Source organism: Desmodus rotundus, chromosome 6, assembly GCF_022682495.2.
Source record: "Desmodus rotundus isolate HL8 chromosome 6, HLdesRot8A.1, whole genome shotgun sequence".
In the NCBI taxonomy this organism is placed as follows: domain Eukaryota; kingdom Metazoa; phylum Chordata; class Mammalia; order Chiroptera; family Phyllostomidae; genus Desmodus; species Desmodus rotundus.
In genome coordinates, this window is record NC_071392.1 from 77,273,370 (window position 1) to 77,295,262 (window position 21,893).

Here is a 21,893-nt window from a genome sequence, read left to right on the forward strand (position 1 = left end):
TTAGAGAAACTTGTCACCAAGAAAAAAGGGTGACCGCCAAGTCAAACCTGTCAATGAGCACCTAGGTGATCCAGGGTGACCTGTCTCCAGAGCCTTAGCCTAGTCACATCTGCCAAAAAGACCCTTGTCCAAACTAGTTCATAATCACAGGTTCGGGGATTTGACATCGACGGCTTTTTATTTTGGGAGAGGGGGGGACATTTTGCAGCCTGCCACAGGTCCCTATTTGAGAAATGGGAGATAACGTCCTCCAGGGCCTGTCTCTGTACCCCTCCAAACAGCCCTTGGGCCACGGCCCCCAAGATGCGCCCGGGCAACTTCTGGGGGCTGCGGCCTGAACGTCTGGTGTCCGCCCAGACCCACAGTGTGGTGGCATTAGGACATGGGGCCTATAGGAGGTTTACACGGGGTCATGAGAGTAGACGCTCCACCCCCCCCCCCCCCGCCCTCCCAGGACGGGTTAGTGTCCTCGGAACAGAGGAAGAGCTTCCTGTCTCTGCGGGGTGAGCACACGCAGGAAGGCGGCTGTCTACAAGCCAGGATGAGGGCTCTCTCCCTGATCTTGGGCTTGCAGCCTCCTGAACTGTGAGAAGTAGTGGTCTGTTGTTCAGGCCACTCAGGCTGTGGGATTTTGTCGCAGCGGCCCACGCTGACTGAGACTAGGGGCTGGGAGTGGCGGTTAGAAATGAGGATGAAAATAGCAGAACAGCTCCAGTGTCCGGGGAAGGGCAGAGTCCCAACCTGCCTTCATCACCCCGAGTTTGGGCGAGTGGCCAGGCAGACACGTGTAGCCACAGGCTCTGGTTATGCCCCACTGTCCCCTTCCCTGGGGCCCTGACCTTCCCCCATTCTGCTGGCGCCTCTGGACAGCTGGTGAGCACCCCAGTCATTAAGGCCTGGCTCCTCAGCATGGCCTCCCCTGGAGGAGCCCCGAGCTGTCCCCTGAGGGGAGATAATTCCGGGCATTCTTCAAATCTGGAATTGTTCGGCCCTTATCAGCTTCTTTCAGCTGGACTGCCCGACACCCGCCCCCAGGGTGGGCCCTCGCCTGGCCGGCTCCCTGGGCAGGAGCAGGCAGCCATGTCCAGCAAGGAGGTCTCTCAGGAATGGAGCAAGGCAGGCTTCACCTGGGCACACCCTTCCCTGCAGGCAAGGGCACGAAGGCCAGAGGACCTCACCCCACCTCCCCTGCCCTGGCCAGCACCCACCTGGGGATGTGGCCCAGAGCTGGAAGACACCCTCTCCAATCTGCATACACCCTGGCTCAGTCCCACGGGGGTGACCCCATCTCTCCCCCCACACACACAAAACAGCAGCTGAGAGCACGCTCCCAGGGGCCTGACCACCTGGGTTGCAGTCCCTGCTCTGCCACACACAGGTCGTGTGCCTGGCAACAGTCTTAACACAGTTCCTCAGTTCCCTGTCACAGTGAGGAGGGTAATAATGGTAACGAAGCCACACCGTTAAATGCAGCACCTGCACATAGTCGGTGCTCAGGTAACATCAGCCACTCTCGCATCCCAAGGCAGCTGGAACAGGCTCCCTCCCCTTGCCAGCCCCTGTCACACCTGCCCTGACACACAGCCTTGCTGTACCTGCCTCTTCCTGCTTGGGGAGGCTCGCACTTGCACGGGCCTCGACCTGGGAAGGGGAGTGGTGGACACCAGGCTTCCCCAGGCCCGGCAGGGCTCTCCCAGGTTCCCCAGTGAGGCAGGCCTGCTCAGGGGAGAGGTGAGGGGCCGACAGCCCCAGATAAGGGGGTACACTGAAATCTTCCCAGGGGAGGAAGAAGAACCCGAGGCCGGGGTGGGGCCTGGCTCCAGGAAGCTTCCTCAGAGAAGAGAAACCCTGGGGGTGGGGGGTCACAGCAGGGCTGAGGAGGTAGGGGCTTTCCTGCTGTCAGCCTCACATTCTGGGCTGCCATGGAGCCCGGGCCTCTGCGGGCGGCTGGACCTCCCTTCTGTGACAGCTGTTTGAGGCCCATTGGGCTCCGGGACCTGTGCCCGGTGTTGGGAACACGAGGGGACAGAGGTATGATGGGCGTGCCCGCCTCCCACTCAGGCCTGGGTGAAGCCCAGCTACGGCACCTGCCTCGTTCCCCACCCCACCCTGAGGGCCGGGGATGCCACCGAGAGAGACTCGGGCAGGCGGCGGGGAGCTCATGGATTACAGTGTACTGACTGTCCACTGAGCACCCAGCTTCTACCTCTCATTTAATGTTGAAAGCCTTCAAAAAGTTTTGATTGTGAAGAAACTGAAGTGCAGAAAGGTGTGCTGACCTGTTCAATACCACAGCGAGCACGGGGTCAGGGGCCTTGGGCGCCAGTGTGACAGAGGAGCAGCTCTCTCCAGGCCCCGCGTGGCCCTGAGGAGGAAGGCCAGGCTGAGAGTGGGGGGCTGGCTCTGGGCCTGGGGTGACTGCTGCGGCAGCCACTCGCTCCCATTGGCAGAAGCATGACATTGGGACACTAATGTCTAGCAGGGGCTGGCAAACGTTTTCTGTATAGGGCCAGAGCGTGAACATTTTAGGCCTTGCAGGCCCCACAGTCTCCGCTGCAGCTACTCAACTTCCCTGTATCCCAAAAGCAGCCGTGGGCAGGTATAAGTGAGCATGACTGTGTTCCAGTAAAACTTCACTCACACACACAGCTCAGCTGCAGTTTGCCCACCCCTGATGCACACGATCCCTCCCGGGGCTGTGGCTGGAAGCCTAGGTTTTTGTCCCACTGTGGACCCTACTCGTTGATGTCCCTGAAGAGCCCAAGAGCCACCTGCACTAGCCGACTGTTAGAAACTGAGCCGGCGTGTTCGCAGCTCCGACCACAAAGGGAAACAACTAAATCGTGAACTCTTCAAAAACAAGACAGACTGAATTTTGAAACTCACCCGTCAGAGGGGCGAGTGCAGGCGATGGCCTTACAGAGGTGGCTGTCCCTCTTTGCATGGTGCTGCCATGTACTGCAACGGCACTCCTCAGTGCAGAGGACCTCATGGAAGGGGCCATGCCCATTCCCCTAGGACCCCCGGCGCCTGCACAGCACCCGTTCCCAGGGGACACTGAGTGTGTTCCCAGGGATGGGGCCACCTGGTGCAGCCCTCTCTCTGACCCTCACTGGAGGGGCAGTGGCAGGCAGCTGGGGTCAGGGCAGGGCTGGGGCACCTACCTCGGCTCCTTTCCTGGTCTCCTCTGCAGCCGACTGCTTGGTTTCACCCAGGACACCCAGGCCTGTTCTGCCCACCTGCACTGCGCCTGGGACTGTGGGTTTAGGCTGCCAAGTGTCTCTGCCACAGGTTCACAGCAGCTCCTGCTGGGTTCAGTGGGGCGGTCCTCGGGGAGCAGCCCTTTCCCATGGATGCCCACAGAGTTTCATTCAAGAATTACGTTCGGAGAAAGACCCGTACCACAGGTACTGATGGGACACGCCCACGCAACCAGCACCCAGACCACCGAACAGGCCACTGAACCTGGGGGTCCTGCCCTGTGCTCCCCGCAGTCACTCCCCACCCCCAAGGGTAACTGCTCTTCTGGCTTAAGGATGAGATCTGCCTGCTTTTGAATTTTGTGTCAATGGCGTCACACAGCACGGGCTTCCTTCCCTGGCATTTATTTGTGTGCCTCATCCTTCCCCGATGAGCAGTTGCAGGCTGTTCATTCCCCTTGCGGCAGAGTGCGCTGCTGCAGGAACGTGCCGCCAAGTGTTCATCTGCCCGGCTGCTGACCGGCACGCTGCAGCTTCCAGTGTGTGGCCACTGTACGCAGGGCTGCCACTGCAGCTCGTGCCTCCGGGCAGGCTGAGCGGCGTGGACAGGGCCTGTTGGCACTGGTCCTGCAGGGCACGGGGAGGCAGATGAACCAGGAGGGTGGGCAGGCTGGCTCCAGTGCCAGCTGAGGACACAGCTCCGGCCTGTCTCCTGAGCTCCTCCCCCATGCACTATCTCAGGCTCTCCCTGTGTGGGACACGCACTGGGCTCTGTCATCCCAGAGGCACTCCCCAGCCAGCCAGTTGTCGTCGAATGTGGGCTGGCTTTAGTGCCAGGGGCCCAGATGACATGGAGTGGAGGGTGCGGAGGGGGAGCTGGGAGGCCTGTTCCTGAGTGGCTTTGCTCTCAACCCCGTCCCTGGCACCCCAGCTCAGGGGCCTTGGTTTCTATAAGCTTCTCAGAGGGGTGACCTCTGAGATCCCTCCTAATGACAACCAGAGCCAGAGTTGGCTGCACACCCCCATCCCACCCCGTCAGAGGCTCTCTAGGTGAGGGTCGAAGGGCAGAGCCCCTCCCCCTGCCACACCAGAACGGGACTGAGCTTCTGAGCAGGAAGCTTCGAAATACATTCTTGGAATTACTCATTATTATAATTCTGTTGCTGAAGGCAGAGAGGTAAGAGGAGAACCTGGAATTCAATGAACTGTGCCACCCAGGATTTCCGCCCTGCCTCTACCTGTGGCCGAGCCCCTGCCACCCTCTGGTTCCTCTCCCACCCACGTGGAGGTCCCCACTGCTCTCTGTTGTCGCTGTGCCGAACAAGAGGGTGTGCATATGCTGACCCCTGGAGGTTTGCGACAGGTGTGTTAGGCTTCCCGGAGGGATAGCCAGCCTGCCCTGGGAAGGGGCCGGGCTGCTCCTGAGCTGGAAAGAGGACTAACCTCCTTCAAACAATACCCTCCCCAGTGCTTCCTAATCCCTTGGCCTGCTGCAGGCCATGTGAATCCCGACCTGTCTGACCGGGCAGCGTGCCCAGGCGCTGCCAACCCACCGGCCTGCAGGGGTGGGGGCGATTCCCGGATGACTGAACTCACCTCCCTGCCAGGCAGGGCTCCTGTATAAAGGTCAGAACAACAGGCCGGCATCCCGGGAGGGAGTGAAGTGCCCTTCAGCTCATCTCTATGATATTTCAAGGACCACAGATGAGACGCACATGCAGCTGCCCCAGGAAGAGCGAGCTCTGGGGGGTGGGAGACTGGGGGCTCATGTGAGCCTAGCACCCCGTGGGGCCTTGGTCTCCTCGTCTGTCAAAGGAGGGAGAAATGTCTATCTGGGAACAAAATGAACTTTTAAGAACACGTGTACACTTTGGGGGCAATGTGAAAATACTCCAGATGCACAGGGGGGCAGGTCTGGCTGGATGGGAAGCCAGGGCCAACACTCTGCCTGGAGCTGGGGGCCCAGCGCTCTGGACGGGAGGGCAGGGCGCCGCGCACCCTGCTGAGCCTGCTTTGGGTCTGAGACCGCGGGACATGGCATGCGTGTGCGCCTCCTCCCCCTCCGTGTGAAGGGCTTTTCTACAAATCCAGCAAAAACAGTTTATCACCAAACTTATACAGCGAGCACTTACTGAGGCCTTACCACATCAGCCAGACATGGAGGAGAGAGTTTCACATGTGATCCCTTCTGCATCTCCCACACCCTGTGGGGAGGGGCAGGAGACTGGGGAGACGAGTGGGGGAGCGGGCCATCTGTGGATGGCAGTGCCCCGCTCCGCCCCACAACGGCCACCAAGGCACAGGGCTCGTGCCACTTTTCCTCTGGTTGCCTCTGACCCCAGGCGCACCTGCTGCTCTGTGTCCTCGGGCACACACACGCTCCCACTGCTAAAGCACGCGCACATTTGGCATCCGACTCTTCCCTCAGCAGTCAGTTCAAAAACAACCTTCGTAATTATTTTTCTGAGGGAGCACATTGCCATTCCCACGCCACCTCCCGAAGCTGTGAAAATAACCAGATGTGTACGGGTCTCTGGGCTGCTCCTGGAAACCTGTGCTGGGGACTGGTCTCCAATCCCTGGCAGAGAACAAACAAGGGCCAGGAGCCAGAGGGAAGTCCAGCATGGATGGAGGACGGTTGCCTCTGGGAGCAGAGTGAGGAAGTTCTGTGAAATGGGGCCTGTGAATTTCCCAGGGAATGACAGGTTTCCGCCTGGTGGAAGCCGAAGGTTAAGGCAGCAAGCGGAGCTTTCCAAATTCCCAAGCATTTTTTTCTGTCCTGGAGAGAGTTCACCCCTTCCAGGAATAACACCTGCATCCTTCTTGCTGCATGGTCCTCCACGTTAGCACCCGGTCCCCGGACTGAATCCCCAAGGAGCACGGAGTCTGGATTTCCCTGTTGTTTACAACGGGAGAGCTTAGCTTCCCGTCAGAGAGTGAGAGTCCAATAGTGGCGCTGCTTAGGAAGAACAAACCATCGGCCCTGCCTCGGTAGCTCAGATGGCTAGAGCATTGTCCCCGTACGCCAAGGTTACAGGTTCCATCCCAAGTCAGGGCACATACAAGAGTCAACCAATGAATGCACACGTAAGTGGAACAATTGGTGTTTCTCTCTTTCCCTGCCCCTTCCTCTCTCTAAAATTAATAAATAAAACTTTTTTAAAAAATAAAAACAAACATTCCTAAATGACCATGGCTAAACAACTTAGGGCTGGTGGGGGGCGGAGCAGGGGCAGGCAGCCGGTTAAAAGCCAGGCTCGTCCTTCCAAACAAAGCCAAGCTGCCCCAGTGTTGGAGACTTGGGACGTTGGAGCTGGTCAAGGAAGCTCGGTTTCCTCTGGGCTCCGCCTAGAGAAGTGAATCAAGGATCCCAGAGCCAGCCCTGCTGGGAGCCAGGCGTCCAAACAGCTGACGATTCATCCCCCCAAAGTGGCTGCGGTTTAATGACACCAGAGAGGGAGAATGCCAGGTGACGCACACACTCACACTCGGTGATTTTACAGCTCTAAGTTCTGCAGGCCAGGCAAGGGGGTCGGGTTTTCTCAGCTCCCACCTGGCTGGTACTGGAGTCAGACCTGGGGTGTGGCAGGGGAGGCACCACCTCTTGCCCCGTGCCTCACATGCTCCCATCCCAACTTTCCTCTCTCTACTCTACTGTGTGCAGTCTTGCCACCCTGCCTGGCAGGTGCAGAAGCCTAGATGTCTAGTCCAAGTTTATCAGGCCCACCCTGTGCTCAGAGCACTAAGTAGAAGGGGCTACGTGCAGCCTCAGACTCGACTCCAGATAAATCGGCGCCATCCTCCTGCCTCACAGTTCCCATCTGGGAAGTGGGTGCAGTTCTCCAGTGTGCAGCACAACCCAGGGCACAGGGTTTCAGAGGGGCTGAGCCCAGGGCGCTGCCTTCCTCACCCTCCCTTACAGACTGGTCTTTGCTTTCACAGTGGTGGCATCGTACCTCAAGATGAAGCTGGAGGAGGAGCTGATGTCCACCCCGCGGGCTGGGGAGGCAGGGGCCAGAGAGGCAGCCAGTGACTGCGCAGTCAGGGCCAATCGTGGCCGAGTACACAGTCCTGCGGGACCACTGGCTGAGTATGTCCCCCGTTCCCGAAGCCACGCAGACCTCACTTTCTTCTGCATCCCTGGAACTAGAGGGACCCTACACAGCACTTAACCCCACCCCAGCAAGGGAGAGATGGGCCAACAGAAGGTCGGAATACAGGGCACTGGGTCCCACCTTCTTTGGCTTCTAGTGGTCCAACTCCCAAAGCAGGCTCACTGTCCTGTGGGGCAGCGATTTTCAACCTTTTTCATCTCCTGGCACACATAAACTAATTACTAAAATTCTGTGGAGCACCAAAAATTATTTTGCCGACCTGACAAAAAAAAATAGGTATAATTTTGATTCATTCACGCCAGACAGCTATTGTTGTGTGGGCTGTTGTCATTTTTTAATTTGACAGTCTAAGGGAAAAAAGAGGTCGGCGCCCCTGACTAAGTAGTCAGGTACTGCATGTTTTAAAAACTCACGGCACAGCGGCTGAAAATCGCTGCGGTAGCACATGCGTGCCCCGTGCTGCTGGCTGCAGCTCCAGCTCCCTGTCCTGGCCTTGGGATGGGGAGGCATGCAGGGAGATGAAAAGATAAGTCCTAGGCCAGCAAGACCACGAGAGCCCCCAGGGCAATGACAAGGAACAAGTCCACAGGCCCTCCCCCTCACATTATCCAGGAATTCAAGGTGTCCCGGGCTGTCCCCAGCAGCCAGCAGCTATGAGAACAGCTTCCCCCGCCTGCAGCCATCTCCAGTGATTCAAAGCCTCGGAGCCGCCCAGTGTAGGCTCCTCCAGTCTCCCCCACCCCTGGCTCCTCCCTCCTCGGTGCATGCACACATGTGAACCCAGTCCCATCACGCCAGCAGTTCTGGCACGAAGAACAAACACTGAACAGGGGGGTCCTTGAGATCTCCTGGACCAGCCCTGCCCCCACAGGTGAGGAAACAGAGGCCCCTAGGGAGCACTCCGCCCCTAGTGGCGGAGCATCTTCCTCCTGCAACCCTGTTTTCTTTTCCTCTCTGCTCTTTATTCGACACCCAACTCAGGGGACCCTCCTGAGTGTCTGCTCCATGCTCGCCACCGCCACCCCCTACACCTGAGGGTACAAAGCTTAGTTAACCGGAGGCTCCACAGGCAGTTGTAGCTGGTGTGTGGACAGGGTTGCCCAAAAAGCCCACGGGATTCAGAGGTGTGACTCCGTGTGGTCAGGACCAGACTTCTAGAATCTCCTGGGCCCGGGAGTAAAGCCAAAGTGCTTCTCCACCTAAGTGCAAGCTCTCAGGACCTCAAGGGGAGAATGAGAGCCTCTGGAGAGGCTCCCACCCCGCCCCTCCGCTACACAAGCTCGCTAGTGCCTGGGCCCACTGAGGCTATCTATGGAGGAGTTGGAAGCAGGATGATCTCAAGGTAAGAAGCAACTCTGTGTGGTGCTGTGGGGAGTATCCAGGTGAAGGCAGCCCGGCTGGAAGAAGGAACTTGCTGGAGAATGGGTTGACAGCACAAGGCCTGGGGAAGGGAGCAGCAGGCTGAGACCCAGACGGCACCCTACTCAGCAGCGCCCCCTAGGGCTGGTGTGTAGGGCCGCATCTCCCTGAGCTGCGGCACCCCAGGCTCACTGAGCTCAGTGACCTGCCTACGAGGGTTGCTTTGTGTGCTAGCGGCAGCTTGGAAAATACAAACAAGCTGTGCCCCCCTTCAGCCATCTGGCTCCCTGACTCCCAGGGAAAATGACAGCCTGAAGGTGCATGAGACCCATGCACCTCAGCAAGCCCTGCTTAACCAGAGCTGGGAGATAGCCCTGAGCCCCACTGCACCTGGTGAGCCACCGAGGCAGTGCTGGCTGACAGTGTGTCCTCTGGAATGCCCTTCTCCCAGACCCGGGGCCGGGTGACAGGACGAGGGGCTCACACCGAGGGTACGATGGAAACGGGATGCTGTCAGGATCAAGGGCAGGGGCCCAGCAGGAGAGAGGCCAGAAGCAGCCATGTTCGCCACATCTGGGCGGAAAGATCAAACATCAAACACACCCACAGTGCTTTTAGCAGTGCCTCCAATTTCTAAAAAGCAACACCATTCCTAACACCCAGGAGGGGCCTGGAGCGTACCCCGTTCTTGCAGAGTCTGACCCAGCAGCCTCCAGTCTGGCCCCAACCAACCTTCTGTGCCGTTTGCTCTGAATGCCCTAAGGAGGGAGGGCCCACAACAAGGCTTCACTTTCACGTCAGGAAGGTGTGGCTTAGCAACGCCCCACACACGCACCTGGTGTTTTTACTCCTCATGCTCTCTCAGCCCGGTCCAGGTCTTCACGCGGACCGTCTGGGCTTTAGCACTGAACGCCGCAGACCTCAGGCCCGGGAAACCTGGGGCAGTTGGGCACTCCACCTTTACGCCAGTGTTTTCCCACATGATGTTCATACATGATCTGTCTACTAAGAGGAGGACAGAGAAAAAGAATAGATTCCATAGTTAATGAATGTTTGGGGACCCCTGGATTAAACAAAGGTCATAAAGTAAAAGATCAGATCATTTAAGATCATAATATTGATTTTCCAAGGAAGGGGACAGAGTAGGCAACATTTCTCAAACATGTTGGGTCATAGTTCTCTTTTTTCCGTTTATCATTCGTTGAGAGCATAACTATTAACGTCTTGAGGACTAATAGTGTTCTCTGTGGGCAGTTTGGGACACAGCTGGTTTTAACGCAGTTATAAAAGTGTTTGGAAAAAAAAAGAAAATAAACCATATGGCCCTGGCCGGATAGCTCCGTTGGTTAGTGTCGTCTCGATATGCCAAGGTTGAGGGTTCGATCCCTGGTCAGGGCACATACAAGAAGCAACCAATGAATGCATAGATAAGAGGAACAAACCGATGTTTTTTCTCTTTCTCTCTCTAAAATCAATACATACATCTAAAACAAAGAAACCAGTGAATGCGCGAACGGGTGGAACAACAAATCAATGACTCTCCTCTCCCCCCTTCTCTTTAAAAATCAATACATTTTTAAAAATTTTTTTAAAAGATAAAGACCATATGGTGCTTGTCCTGATGTACCATTTGGGCAAGCCGAGGCACAGAGAGAGCACCGCCCCACTGGGGCTTCATGTGCAGAGAGCCAAATGTATCCCTGAGAGCGGTTCCTATCTTCCTTCCACTTGCTGTCTTTGTGAGGAAATGGTAGGCGCCCAGGTTTCTGTCAGTTGCTGGATTGTAACCCCATGCCACTCCCTCCTGCCTTCCCTGGATGGGGTCACTGGGAATTTGGTGCAAGAGGGTAGAGTTGGTTGAGGAGGAAGGAAGCTACTTAGAAGGAGAGGGGAACAGACTCAGATCTGCAGGCTGGACGAGGGCAATGGAGCAGGGGTGATTGGGGAACATCCTCCCACCAGGTGGAGAAACAGCTGCAGATGTGAGACCCCATTTCAGGGTGCTGGGCAGAGCCTGCAGGGATCAGGGTGGAGATGGCTCCGGGAAAGCCTCTTTCCCCTTGAAGCCCCACAGTAAAGGGCAGTGCTCTCTAGAGCTGGGGTGAAAAGCACCTGGTGGGAACAAAGAAGGTGAGGGGGCTGGCCCGCAGAGCCCCTTCTCAGCTAAGCTCGCCAGGTGGCCTCATCCGGGACTGCCCTCTACAACTAAGCCCCCAGAACTGGGGCCCTCACAGGGGGTGACCTGGCTGTGGGCGGTGACTAAATGCAGGAGGGCTGGGTCCCAGGGGAGGAGCCCCTGAGGAGAAAGCTTGGCCCAGCGGGGTCCAGCTTGGGAGAGGCCTTTTTCACCACACCTCACGCTGCGCTAGAGCTGAAGCCAATAAAGAAAACTAAAATGTGTCAGGCACACCACCTACGTGATTGTATTGGACCCTCACTGTTGAGGAAGGCATCCTACCCATTTTATGGCTGCGAAAACTGAGCCCAAGAAACAAGTCTGAAGTCACAAGGCTGGTTAAGTACCAAAGCCCAGACTAAAATCCAAGTTTCTAACTTCAAAACTTGGGGTACATGCCAAGAGATTCCAACTTTTCTTCTCTTTGACAAAACTTTTTCTCAAAAAAATTTTTTCATGTGGAGATCTGCACAGAACAAGTAAACACAAAGCTTTATGAATTGGGTGGGGTGTGAAGTCGCCCCTACTCTCAGTTTTCCCCTCCAGGTGTGCACCCAAAGCTCTCAGTGGCCCCCAAGGCGGCTTACAGAACACCCCCACCAGGCGTGGGAGCCACTGGCCTCCAGCTGCTGCACTCCCAGCCCACACTCCTCAGACAGGATAGGTCCTCCCTCCGCCCTGTACTTGCTGCCTGCTGAGGTGGGAAGGGGAGGGTGGGGTGCAGAAATAATTCTTTGTTATCCAGAGACCAGTGGGGAAAAGCAGGTACCCCGCTCTGCCTGCCCCGGCGGAGGCCCTGCTCGTGCGTGGTCCTCAGGCCGCCTCTGCTCAATGGAGTAGCTCAAGGCTGAGGGCCCTGAGTGGGAGGAAGCTGGGTTTTCTCGGGCATTACAAGGAACTGCTCCATCAGTATCAAAAGGCTGGAGCCACAAAAAACAAGGTTAAGCTAGAACTGGCTCAGCCAGAGGTAGCAAAGCCTCAGGCCACTGAGGACTACTGCTTATACTGAGTCTGGCACAAATAACACCCCTCTTTTATTACAAAATATTTTATTACAAAATCATAAGCACGTAATTCTGTAACATAATATCACACTCAAGCACACCATAGGACATTTTAGGTGAAATGTTCAAATTAAAACTATAAATCATTACACCCATATCATAACCCAACCAACCACACTCAAGCAGGTGTTATATCTGCTGGACCCTGGATTTTATTCATGCTGATGCAAAGCTGTGCTGACTGGCACGGTGAGGACTAAGGGCGGCTGCAGAGAAACCCATAGTTTTCAGGGACCAGGTCTATGGTAGCATTCGTAGGAGATCATTTCAATAACCATTTTGTGCTTCATCTTTATAACTGAGCCATTGATTTTTGGCTAGGCACATGGGGGCCTGAAATAAAAATGACTTTCCCTAAGGAAAGGGCTCTTACTGCTTCCCTTGCAGCTAGGTGTGGCCACAGGACTAACTAAGTTCCATTCAACAAATGTAACCACAAGTGTTGTGTGTGGTTTCTGGCAGGTAACCTCGAAAGGGGGGCTGCAGGGTTCTTGTTCCTCTTTCCCGACATGTGGAGCCCAAGTAGCCGTCTTGGACCATGAAGCAGCACACTAATGGGGGCAGAAACACCACACCAGCCCTCGGAGACTACTATACAGAGAGATATAACTTCTGTCTTTTATTTTTTTAAAGAGCTTATTTTATTTTTTAGAGAAAGGTGAAGAGAAGGAGAAAGAGAGGGAGAGAAACATCCATCAGTTGCCTTCCGCACGCCTGCAACCCAGGCATGTGCCCTGACCAGGAATCAAACCCGTGACCTTCTGGTTCACAGGCCGGTATTCAATGCACTGAGCCACTGAGTCAAGCTACGGCACATGCACTATTTCTTTTTAGTTGCTCTGAGCAGCCAATTCAAGTGCTAACAAACAGAAGCCCTAGCTGCTGCACCTCCCACAGCTCTTCTCCTCCCAGGAGTCTCTGCTTCCTCTCAAGCCCATGTACCTGTTCCTCCAGTGCCCAGGGCCAGCCCACCTGCCACCTGCCTCTTTTGGAAACAGCTTAGGAGCCTTGCAGTTAGAAATCTCGGAGCTGGCAGGCAAGCCTCTGGGTTCTAAACCAGCTTGCCACTCACACATTCAGCAAATGTTTATTGAACATCTACTACGTGCCAGGTACTGTTCTAGGTGCTGTGGCTACAGCACTGAACAGAAGTCCCTGCCCTCATGGAACTTGCAGTCTCCTCAGGGGAGAGACATAGAAATGCGTATACTCGGGATGAGCGCTGCGGAGAAAATAACAGAGTAAGGGGACAAGGGTGTGTTGTACAAGGCATCCTGTCCATTCAAGCAGAAGGTGGCATTGAAGCAGAGCGCTGACAGAAATGAGCGGCTGAGGCATGTGGATATTTGGGAAAGAGCTGCTTGTGAGGTCCTTGGTGTCTGGGCATCAGTTTCGCCCCCTCCGGAATGTCTGTGAGGTAGAGGCTGTGTAAAGGCCACCTCATGCTGCCCCAGCTGGAGATGCTAGCTCCAGTCGGTGTGTTCGGAGTAGGTTAGCACAGAAGTCAGACTGGATGGGGACAGAGGGAGCCTTAGGACAGAGATCGGTGACTATCAGGGAGAGTGGCGTTGGCCTCACACCTAGCCGACCAGTGTAAGAACTGCCTGCTCGTTTGTGCCTTCTATGTTAAACTGGGAGTTGCAAGGTTGGAGATCAGACAGCGGTGGGCGCCTGGGCAGACTATGTGTCTCCAGGGACCTGGCTCTAGGAGGGCCCCCTGCACCCCAACCTGAGGCTGCATGGCAAGCCACACTCAGCCACTCCTCAGAATTCTCTTCCCCCTGGGCTGAGGCACACAGCTTTCCGGCTGTGACAATTGGCGGACGGGGTGCCACCCTGCGCCCTGGCCCTGGGGAAGTTCGAGGTGGCTGACCCGAGGGGAATACAGCTACAGAGGAAGAAAGGGTGGCGGCGGCGGTGGTGGTGTGTGTCGGGAAAAGGGGCAGGACAGAGAATGGGCTGGGAGACCACACTACGCTGGGGGTCTGTGCAGGCCACTGCTGGTGTGGTCCAGGGTGGGGCCGGGGCTCAGAGCCAACACAAGAGCTTGGGGTGGGGGGATGCAGGAGGGGCCACTCCTGAATCCAGTCAATTGCGGCATTCGTCCACCGATCATCTAACCACCTATGTGTTCCACGTTCTGGCTGGAGGTTGTGGACAGTATAGAGGGTCCCAGGCAATGACAGATGCACATGCAGTCACAACGGATGAGGGCCAGCACTGGATGGACGTGGTACTCAGGGAGCCCTTGGAGAGCCTAACTCTTGAGTAGGAAAGTGGCTCTAATGGTGGGGGGGGAGGGGAGGGAGCCTGGGCGCAGTAGGGGCTGTCAGCACACACAGCCCTTCCTGAAAGGCGTCCGACTGGGTCTCCCCAGTGCCCAGGAGAAAGGTCCCGTTACAGGAACCTACGGCTGCAGGCGCAACCACAGCTGTCACTGGGGGTCACTGGGAACCTGCCCAAGTGACCTCACAGCCCGGTCTGCGTTCCCTCATCTGAAAAATGGGGCAGGTGTAGGTGGCTTCCAGAAGGCTTCCCAGCCCCAGAATTCTGTGTTCTATGACCTTGCAGTTTAGTTAGAGATGGTGCAGAAATTACCTTCGCCAACCGAGTTCTCTGCACAGCCTGTTTGGAGGAACCCTGTGGTAAACACTGGTGCCAGTAATGAAGATCTGGCGTGTGGATTCTCTGGAAGGCTTTCCTTAAGACAAGACCTACAGTCCTGAGACTTGAGGGACCCCCACAAGTCACAATTCCAGATCTGCCACCTCATGTGATCTTCTAACAGCCCCACACAGTGGACAGGGCGCATGACAAGGACAGGCCCGTGCAACTTCACCGGTGTCCCTGGGAATGGGGTGTGACAGGGGCACCCCCACCCTACCTGTGGGAGCTCCCTGCCCTGCTTCAGACCCCATGGGCACAAATAGGAAGTGAGCCCAGAGCTTCCCGGCCTCTAGGTCTGAGGAAGTCTCCGGGGGCTGGAGCTTGGGCATGGGCTTGAGCTGCTGAGCAAGGCAGATGGAGGAAGCTCGGACTCTTTCCAGTTGTGTGGGAGGGCTGGCGTTCGGCAGACCTGCAGAGGGCCCCTGGCATGTGAAGGGTATGAAGAAGCACCTGATCCCAACCTCCCTCCCACCAAGTGCGGTGAGCTGTCCAGACAGTTCCTCCCACCTGTCTTAGCTCAGTGCCAAGCTGTCCTCAACAGTAGCCGTGCGTCTTGGTCGGGAATCCCAAGCCCAGCAGCCTAGACCCTATCAGCCACTCCTGCCAGCCCTGCAGAAAGAGCCCACCGGCCATCACCACGGCCCAGGATGCGAGTTGGCCCGGGCTCTCCTCCCAGAGAGCCTGACAGCGGGGGCAAGGGCCGGTTCCCCTCAGTTCAACAGTCCGGATAAAACTTCAGCAACTGCTCAGTGCTTCGGCAACTGCGCTGCGCCCTGGAGGTGGAGGTGGACATGCTGCTGCCCTCGCCCTTGGCGGGGCTCACCACATGGTGGGAGAGGCAGCCAGCAGACCCCCTAACATAACATCTAGGAAAGCGGGGAAGACACCTCAGCAGGATGATACCTGAGGGCAGACAGGAGGTAATTCTCCAGCCCTCCCTGCTCCAGGAATTCAAGCCAGGGAGAGTCCCCTTCCTCTCTCTAAGAGTCCAAAAGGCAGCTATTAACGCCCCTCCTCCCCTGCCAGAAGCTCCCCCTTTCTCTTTCTTTTCCTCATGGGCCCCTGAGGAAAAGGCAGGTGGGGTACAGCCTCCATGCTGCCCCCTCCCCTCACCTCTGTGCCCTGCCCTCTCAAGGCACAGGGCCACCCCTGGAGAACCGGCCCAGGCATGCCAAGCTCCCCTCCTCTGCCCTTTCCCGGTGGCCACATCCCGCAGCCCTGGCCAAGTTGCCACCTGGTGCCCTGGTAACCTCCAGTTGTTCCTTCCCTCCCCAGCCCGTCCCTTACCCCTCCTCTTCTCAGACCTGCTGAGACAGTCTGCCCCGCCCCCCACTCTTGTTCACTCCGGCCTCAAAGCCACCCCAAGCAGCACCTCTCCCCCAACCTGTCCCTCCTCAAAACCTTCCTACAGCTCACTGACCCCCATCTCAAGAACCCCCATTATGACCCCAGCCTCGAACCTGTGTGCCCTCTGCACTCTGCACTTCATGGGGCCTCAGCCCCCCTAGGAAACTGTCTCCCATCCCACGCTGGCCCTTCTCTGTTAAAATTCTCCACAGAAACCCCCACCTCCTTCAGGAAGCTTTGCCTTTGGTCACCTCTTCCCAAATCTTAGCATTTCTTTACACAAGCCTCCCTCACCCACACACTCACCCACACACTCACACACACACACACACACAGAGGAGACGCCCGCAGCTGGGGGGGGCCTTAAGCCAACCAAGTGCTGCGTACATTTGCTTTATTCATCGTCATAGCTAAGATTTACCGAGCTCTGACCCCAAGTTGGGCACGATGTCGGGCTTATCCCATGAGTTACCTTCACAGCAGCCTGCAGGTCAGAGGTTTGTTACCATTTTACAGATTAGGAAAGCGAGGCCAGAGGTACGACTGGCCATGTGATTCAACCAAATGAGCACCAGACCGAACAGCCCGGGAAGGGGTCTCATACTCGGTCGGGCCCCCGGGTGCAGTGCTGTTTCTGCCGCAGGATGCTGGACCGGCCCACTAAGAGGGTAGACTCCCAGGGGACCTGTCCGGGGAAAATCCCTTTGTCCCGGAGACTCACACTATAAGCCTCTGCGTGTTTAGAACTGAATCAGAGGATGCCAGCACTTTTGGGGATCACACCGTCCCTGACGACTGTGGCCCAGGTGGCCGCACCTTCAGCAGGGCAGAGAAGAGGCGGTCCTTACTGACCCCCTCCACAGTCGCTAAACACCAGGCCTGTAGCCCCTCAGCCTTTTCTGGCCCCTGTGTCTGCAAACAATAACCATAACAATCTCTTGCTGATGTACACTTTTCAAAGCATTTCTTATTATCGCTGCCCACTCTAATAATAGCATTGGGGGGGAACTCAGAAAGGCCAAGTGACTTGCTGCTGGGGGCGGGGGGAGGTTCTGGTCGGGTTTTGTTCACCACTTTATCGCACTCCGACCATGCCCTGTGCTGGGCTTGCGGCCCGCGTCCTAGAAGAGACAGGGCTTCCGGACTGTGCCCAGAGCCCGGGGACCACAGGCCAGCCTTGAAGCCAGCAGAGTTGGGCTGGCAGCTTTTTCCATAGGTGGCTCCGGAGCCCCTCCTCTTAGGGCAGGAGGGTAGGGGTCCTGTCCCTCAGCCCCACCCTCTCCTCAAAGCTCAGCGTCTGTAAGCTGGAAGCGCCGGGAACTCACCCATCGCCCTTCTTCCCTTCTGGGTGGCGCTAAGAAGCTCCTTACAGAAGGAGCTCTTGCCAAGGCCCCCGCTGAAGTCCGCGGGGCTGAGGGTGGGGCGGAGAGGGAACTTTCTCTAGCCCCTTCTCAGTCCTGCGAGAGTACAAACCTCCAGAGACTGCCACCCTCAGAGCTGTTCCACGTTCCTCACACCGCGCCCCTCCTCCGGGCACACCCTTCGGCACACCCTGCGAGTGCCCTTCCCCTTTGGGCCAAGCTGGTGGAGCCTCAGGACTGCCCGCGGAGGGTGCTCTGAGCTCCGGCCCCTCCCCCCCACCAAAGGTTCCCTGGGGTGCAGACGCACAGAGGAGACTACACTGCCATTCCAGCCTACGCTCCCTGAGTTTCATCCCAAATGCCAGCACCTGCCAGCAGCAGGGTCCCTTCCCTGCATGGGCTCTCACCGCGGCCCTCCTGGCCCCAGGGAGGGAACGTCGCCCTTTCTCACTGCAGGCTCGTGCTCAGCTGGGCAAAAAAGATATGCACCTCTGTCTGCGGCTGAGACTCCAGCTGTTCCAGGGGCTTTGGAACTTCCACCTGCTCTGACAGCGTTCGCAGCCACCGCCTGTCCTCCCCAAAGGGTAACATTTCACCTCTAGACGGAAAATGGGGGTGTTTCTAAGGTGCGGCCCAAGCGGCGAGCGTGAGTTCCTGTTCATACCAAGCGGCTGGAGAGGGGCCTCGGTATCCTGGCCAAGAGCAAAGAAGGGATCCGTTGGTGAAATGGAGACAGGGACCCACTCAGGTGACTCCGGGACTGTAGACGGTCTACTTGTTTCCCCTGTACCTGCCCCAGCACGGGGTCGGAGGGCTGAGCCTGTACACACTGCCTGCAAAAACCTCTTTGCCATCAAGTAATACAGCGGGGTAGGGGCTTGTCACCTGCTTCGGGAACTTTCTCAGGAACGCTCGGAGTGCCGTTTTGCCTGGAATCAACGGTCACATAATACGGCCCCTCAACCCTTCCAGCTCGGAGTAAAGGAGCAATCAAACCCTGAGGGTCCCGTGAAAGCCTGGAGCCGCGGGGTGCCCTAAGTCCCCGCTCTCGTTGCCCACGAACCCATTCAGCGCCAGCGCTCCTCCGTCTGCCGCGGTACAATCCCCCCGCGTGGGGACCCGATGCAATCCACGCTCGCGGCCCAGCACCTGCGGGGTCTCGGACTTGGAAGGGGCGTGAATGGCGCAAGGTCAGACTCCGCGCGTGGCCCCGGCGGGAGGTGGGCGGAGGGGCCGCTCCGGTACGGCCTCGAGGCGCGGCAGGCTTCACCGCAGGCCCGCCCTGCCGGAGGCGCACGGGCACCAGGGTCCCAGCGGGCCCGGGCCACCACTCACCATTCTGGGAGAGCGACGGCAGCGGCGGCGGCAGCAGCAGCAGCAGCGCCGAGAGGGCCAGCGCGGAGCTCATCGTGTCCTGGCCCCGGGCCCAGAGCAGGTGGCTGCGAGGTTGGCTGAGGCTCCGAGAGCCCGAGCGGGGAGAGCGTGGGCGCAGCTCGCGGAGGCCTGGCGGTGGCTGCGGCGGCCGGGCGGTGACCCGGTGCTCCCGAGTCGCTTACTGGTGGCCCCTTCTCGCGGTCGCTGCTACCTAGCGGGCTGGGGCTCGGAGCCAGGCGGTAGGGGAGCCGCAAGCGGCTGCGTCGCGGGCGGTGTCTGCGCGGCTGAGGCCGGGCGGGCGGCTGCGGAGACTCCCGTCCTGTCCGCGCCGGCCCCCGCCCCCTCCCCCTGGAGCGCGCTGGCGGCGGCGGGGCCGGAGGAGGCTGGGCTGGGCGGGCGCTGGGCTGCGAACAATGAGCAGAGGAGGAAACTCCGCCCTGGAGAGCAGCAGGCGGGGGAGCGCGGCGGGAACGGCTTGGGGTGGGGGGCGGGGGCGGTGCGGGCAGGACTGGTGTGTGTGTGGGGGGGGTGCGCGCGCGCATTGGCCAGCGCGAAAGGGGGGGTGGGGTGGGAGGGATGAGGGCAGGGGTGCCAGTTTGTGTACGGGGCGCTGGGGGTTCTCCACGCTGGACCTCTTCCTGTCTCGGGCTCACAGGTGTCGCCTGCCTTGATCTGATGGGTTCCCGCGAGACCCTCACACCGCCCATGCCCTCGCACGGCCAAGTCCGGTGCAAGGCGAGCCCCCAGCCCTGCATGTCCGCTAAGGACGATGCGAGCCTCCAGGCTGCAGCGTGTTCTGCAACGCTCAGGAAGCATGTCTCCCACCTGCCAGGGGCAACTCACCTGGGGGCGAGCCCGCACCCCAGGGGACTCCGGAGCCGGTCTGTGCTGCGGAGTGCGTGCACTGGGCAGTCTGGACTAATTAGTTGCTTAATCTCTCCAAGCCTGGCCTCCTCACTTATGAAATGGAGGTGATGGTAAAAATAAGACATTTTTGAGGGATTAATATGTGCCAAAGAGCTCTACGTATAACTAATTCATTTACTCTTCACAACACCCGTAGTTTCAGCCTAATTCTGCAGACAGGAATTGAATCAAAAAGAGGTTAAGAAACTTGCTGGAGATTACATAACTGGTGAGCGGCCGACCTGCTTCTGAGACCAGTAGTTTGGAGAAATGCTTGCACAGTATCAGGCAAGTAGTAACTTCTCAATAAGTATTACCTATTTTTCTTTTTAAAAACTATTGTTCTTACTCTCTAAATAAAGAACAGCAATAAAGATTTAGGGCTCTGAGATCAAAACCCGACTTGGTCTCGAAACTTGGCTGTGCCATCTAGGACCCTGGGCACGTTAATCTATGTACCTCCGTTCTTTGCAACTGCAGTACGGGGATAACAACATCTACCTCACAGGGTGGGTGGCCCTGAGATTAACCAGGATGGCGCGGGAAGAGCGTTTAGGCAGGAACACCAGGCGCACAGAAAATCTGCGTGAATGAAGCGGCCAGTTCTCCGTTTCAGGGTGAGAAATTTGCAAACTTGGGTTGGGGATGGGAGTCGAATCCCATTAGTGGAGATAACCCGGTGAAAGAACAAAGAAGCACCCCTCTTTTTTTTTTCTTTCAAAAGCTGCTGACGGCCGTGTATGCAGATCGTGCAGCCTCCTGCAGAGGAAGCGCAACGGTGGCGCAGGTGCGGGGAGCGGGGGCGGAGGAAGAGGGGGAAAGGGAGCGGAAGCCGACCTAGAGCGGGAAGGATGATTAACCAGGACTTGGCTCACGTGACTCTTTGGGTTGATAATCTGGAGTCTTTCTGCCAGAGGGGTCTGGGGTGTCCCCAGGACCCAGCCGGTGCCAAGGACCGCGGACTCCTTGAGCCCCTCAGGTTGGCTGCACGCAGGCGCTGCCCGAGACACATGGTCTCTGGAGCCGCGAAGGAAGCACTGGAACCCTGGCTGCGGGTCCACCACGGCCAGGGCTCAAGCTTGGGAATGGCTGACCCGGCTGTTTTCATCAGGAAGTTTCTGCAGGATCGTTCTGGCCCCGTTTTCCACGCTGCATGTGGGAAAGACAGAGGGTGTTCCCTATAAAACCGTGGGATGTGTGTGTGTGATTGCCTTTGATGTTTTTTAGTACTGTTCTCCTAATATCTATGTCAACAAAAGACTTGTTTGTCTGAAACCAAGCGTACTCTTAAAAACTGAGCATTAAAAAAATGTGTATGGTATGCTGTCTGATCTGAACAGGTTTTGCTCTCAATGAATGGATTTCTGTAAAAACTTGGAGAAACATGTTAACTTTGTAAAGGGAGAATATATATATATATATATATATATATATATATATATATATATATATATATATATTTCAAAACTTGGAGCATTTCAAAGTTACACCATTTGGGATTGGTCCTGTTACCAGATCAAGCAAAATAAGGTGAGAGTAGACGTCCGGGCTTAGGAAACCAGGATGCCCTTCGTAGCTGGAGACTTGTCAAAATTAGAATTGCTGCGGACCCTCCCCTGTATCCAAAGCCCCTTCCTTTGTGCACAGTGGGGTTTTCAGGAATGAGGCCTGAGGCTGGGAGGGTTAGGGGTTGCCTGTGGCCAGGGAGCAATCTGTCCTCAGGTAACTGGCCTGTGTCCTTGGCCCTACTTCACATCTCGCTTCCTCTAGCAACCTCGCGGGTCCAGAACACCGGAGCTTCTAGTTGAAATTCAAAGCACTTTATAGATGCTGTTCCACGATCCTTTAGGGATTTATTACATTTTGATTATATGAATGTATGAATCAGTTCCCGTAGAAGATTTTAAGCTTCTTAATGTGGGGTCTTTCTTATTCATCCGGTTCCTGAGACCACCCAGACCAGCACAGCACATCCTAGGTGTAGATGCAGATACTGAATGCGAACGGGAACACCCACTGGGAGGTGATACACAGGAACGCGTGGCCCGCGGTGTAAGATGGTTTTTCCCACGGTCCCTATCAGAGTCAGGGCCATGAATTCTCAGCTCCACGTACGGTTTGGTGATGTTGCTGCCCACATCCTCAAGTGCAGCAGGTTTGGTAAATCCTCTTTATCCTCATCCTAAATTACTTTCATTCCCAGTCTCAACATCTACACTGAGAATGAGACAGAACCTCTAAATGCCATTTCCCCAATAGAAGACAAAAGCATACATGTGTTCATCCTGAAGCCACAGCAGCTGTTCATAAGGTGCTGAGGATGC

The 21,893-nt window shown here is 56.8% G+C and overlaps 1 protein-coding gene and 1 long non-coding RNA gene across 3 annotated transcripts in view; one reads left to right on the forward strand and one right to left on the reverse strand.

The window, feature by feature from the left end:
* PODXL (podocalyxin like) overlaps positions 1-19,056 on the reverse strand; it is a 61,410-nt gene extending 42,354 nt beyond the window's left edge. Inside the window, exon 1 of one of the 2 annotated variants that reach the window (XM_053926794.1) lies at positions 18,625-19,056. In XM_053926794.1, coding sequence (XP_053782769.1) covers positions 18,625-18,697 — 73 coding nt within the window. In that variant the 5' untranslated portion in view covers positions 18,698-19,056. Of the gene's footprint in view, positions 1-17,253; positions 17,364-18,624 lie in introns of those variants that run through there. The other variant, XM_045191167.2, reaches the window with a different exon arrangement.
* Positions 19,057-19,281: 225 nt separating this feature from the next.
* LOC123479205 (uncharacterized) lies at positions 19,282-20,884 on the forward strand. The gene is made up of 3 exons (XR_006654744.2): positions 19,282-20,186; positions 20,294-20,356; positions 20,484-20,884. It is a non-coding gene; the product is annotated as an uncharacterized lncRNA (long non-coding RNA).
* Positions 20,885-21,893: the final 1,009 nt, after the last annotated feature.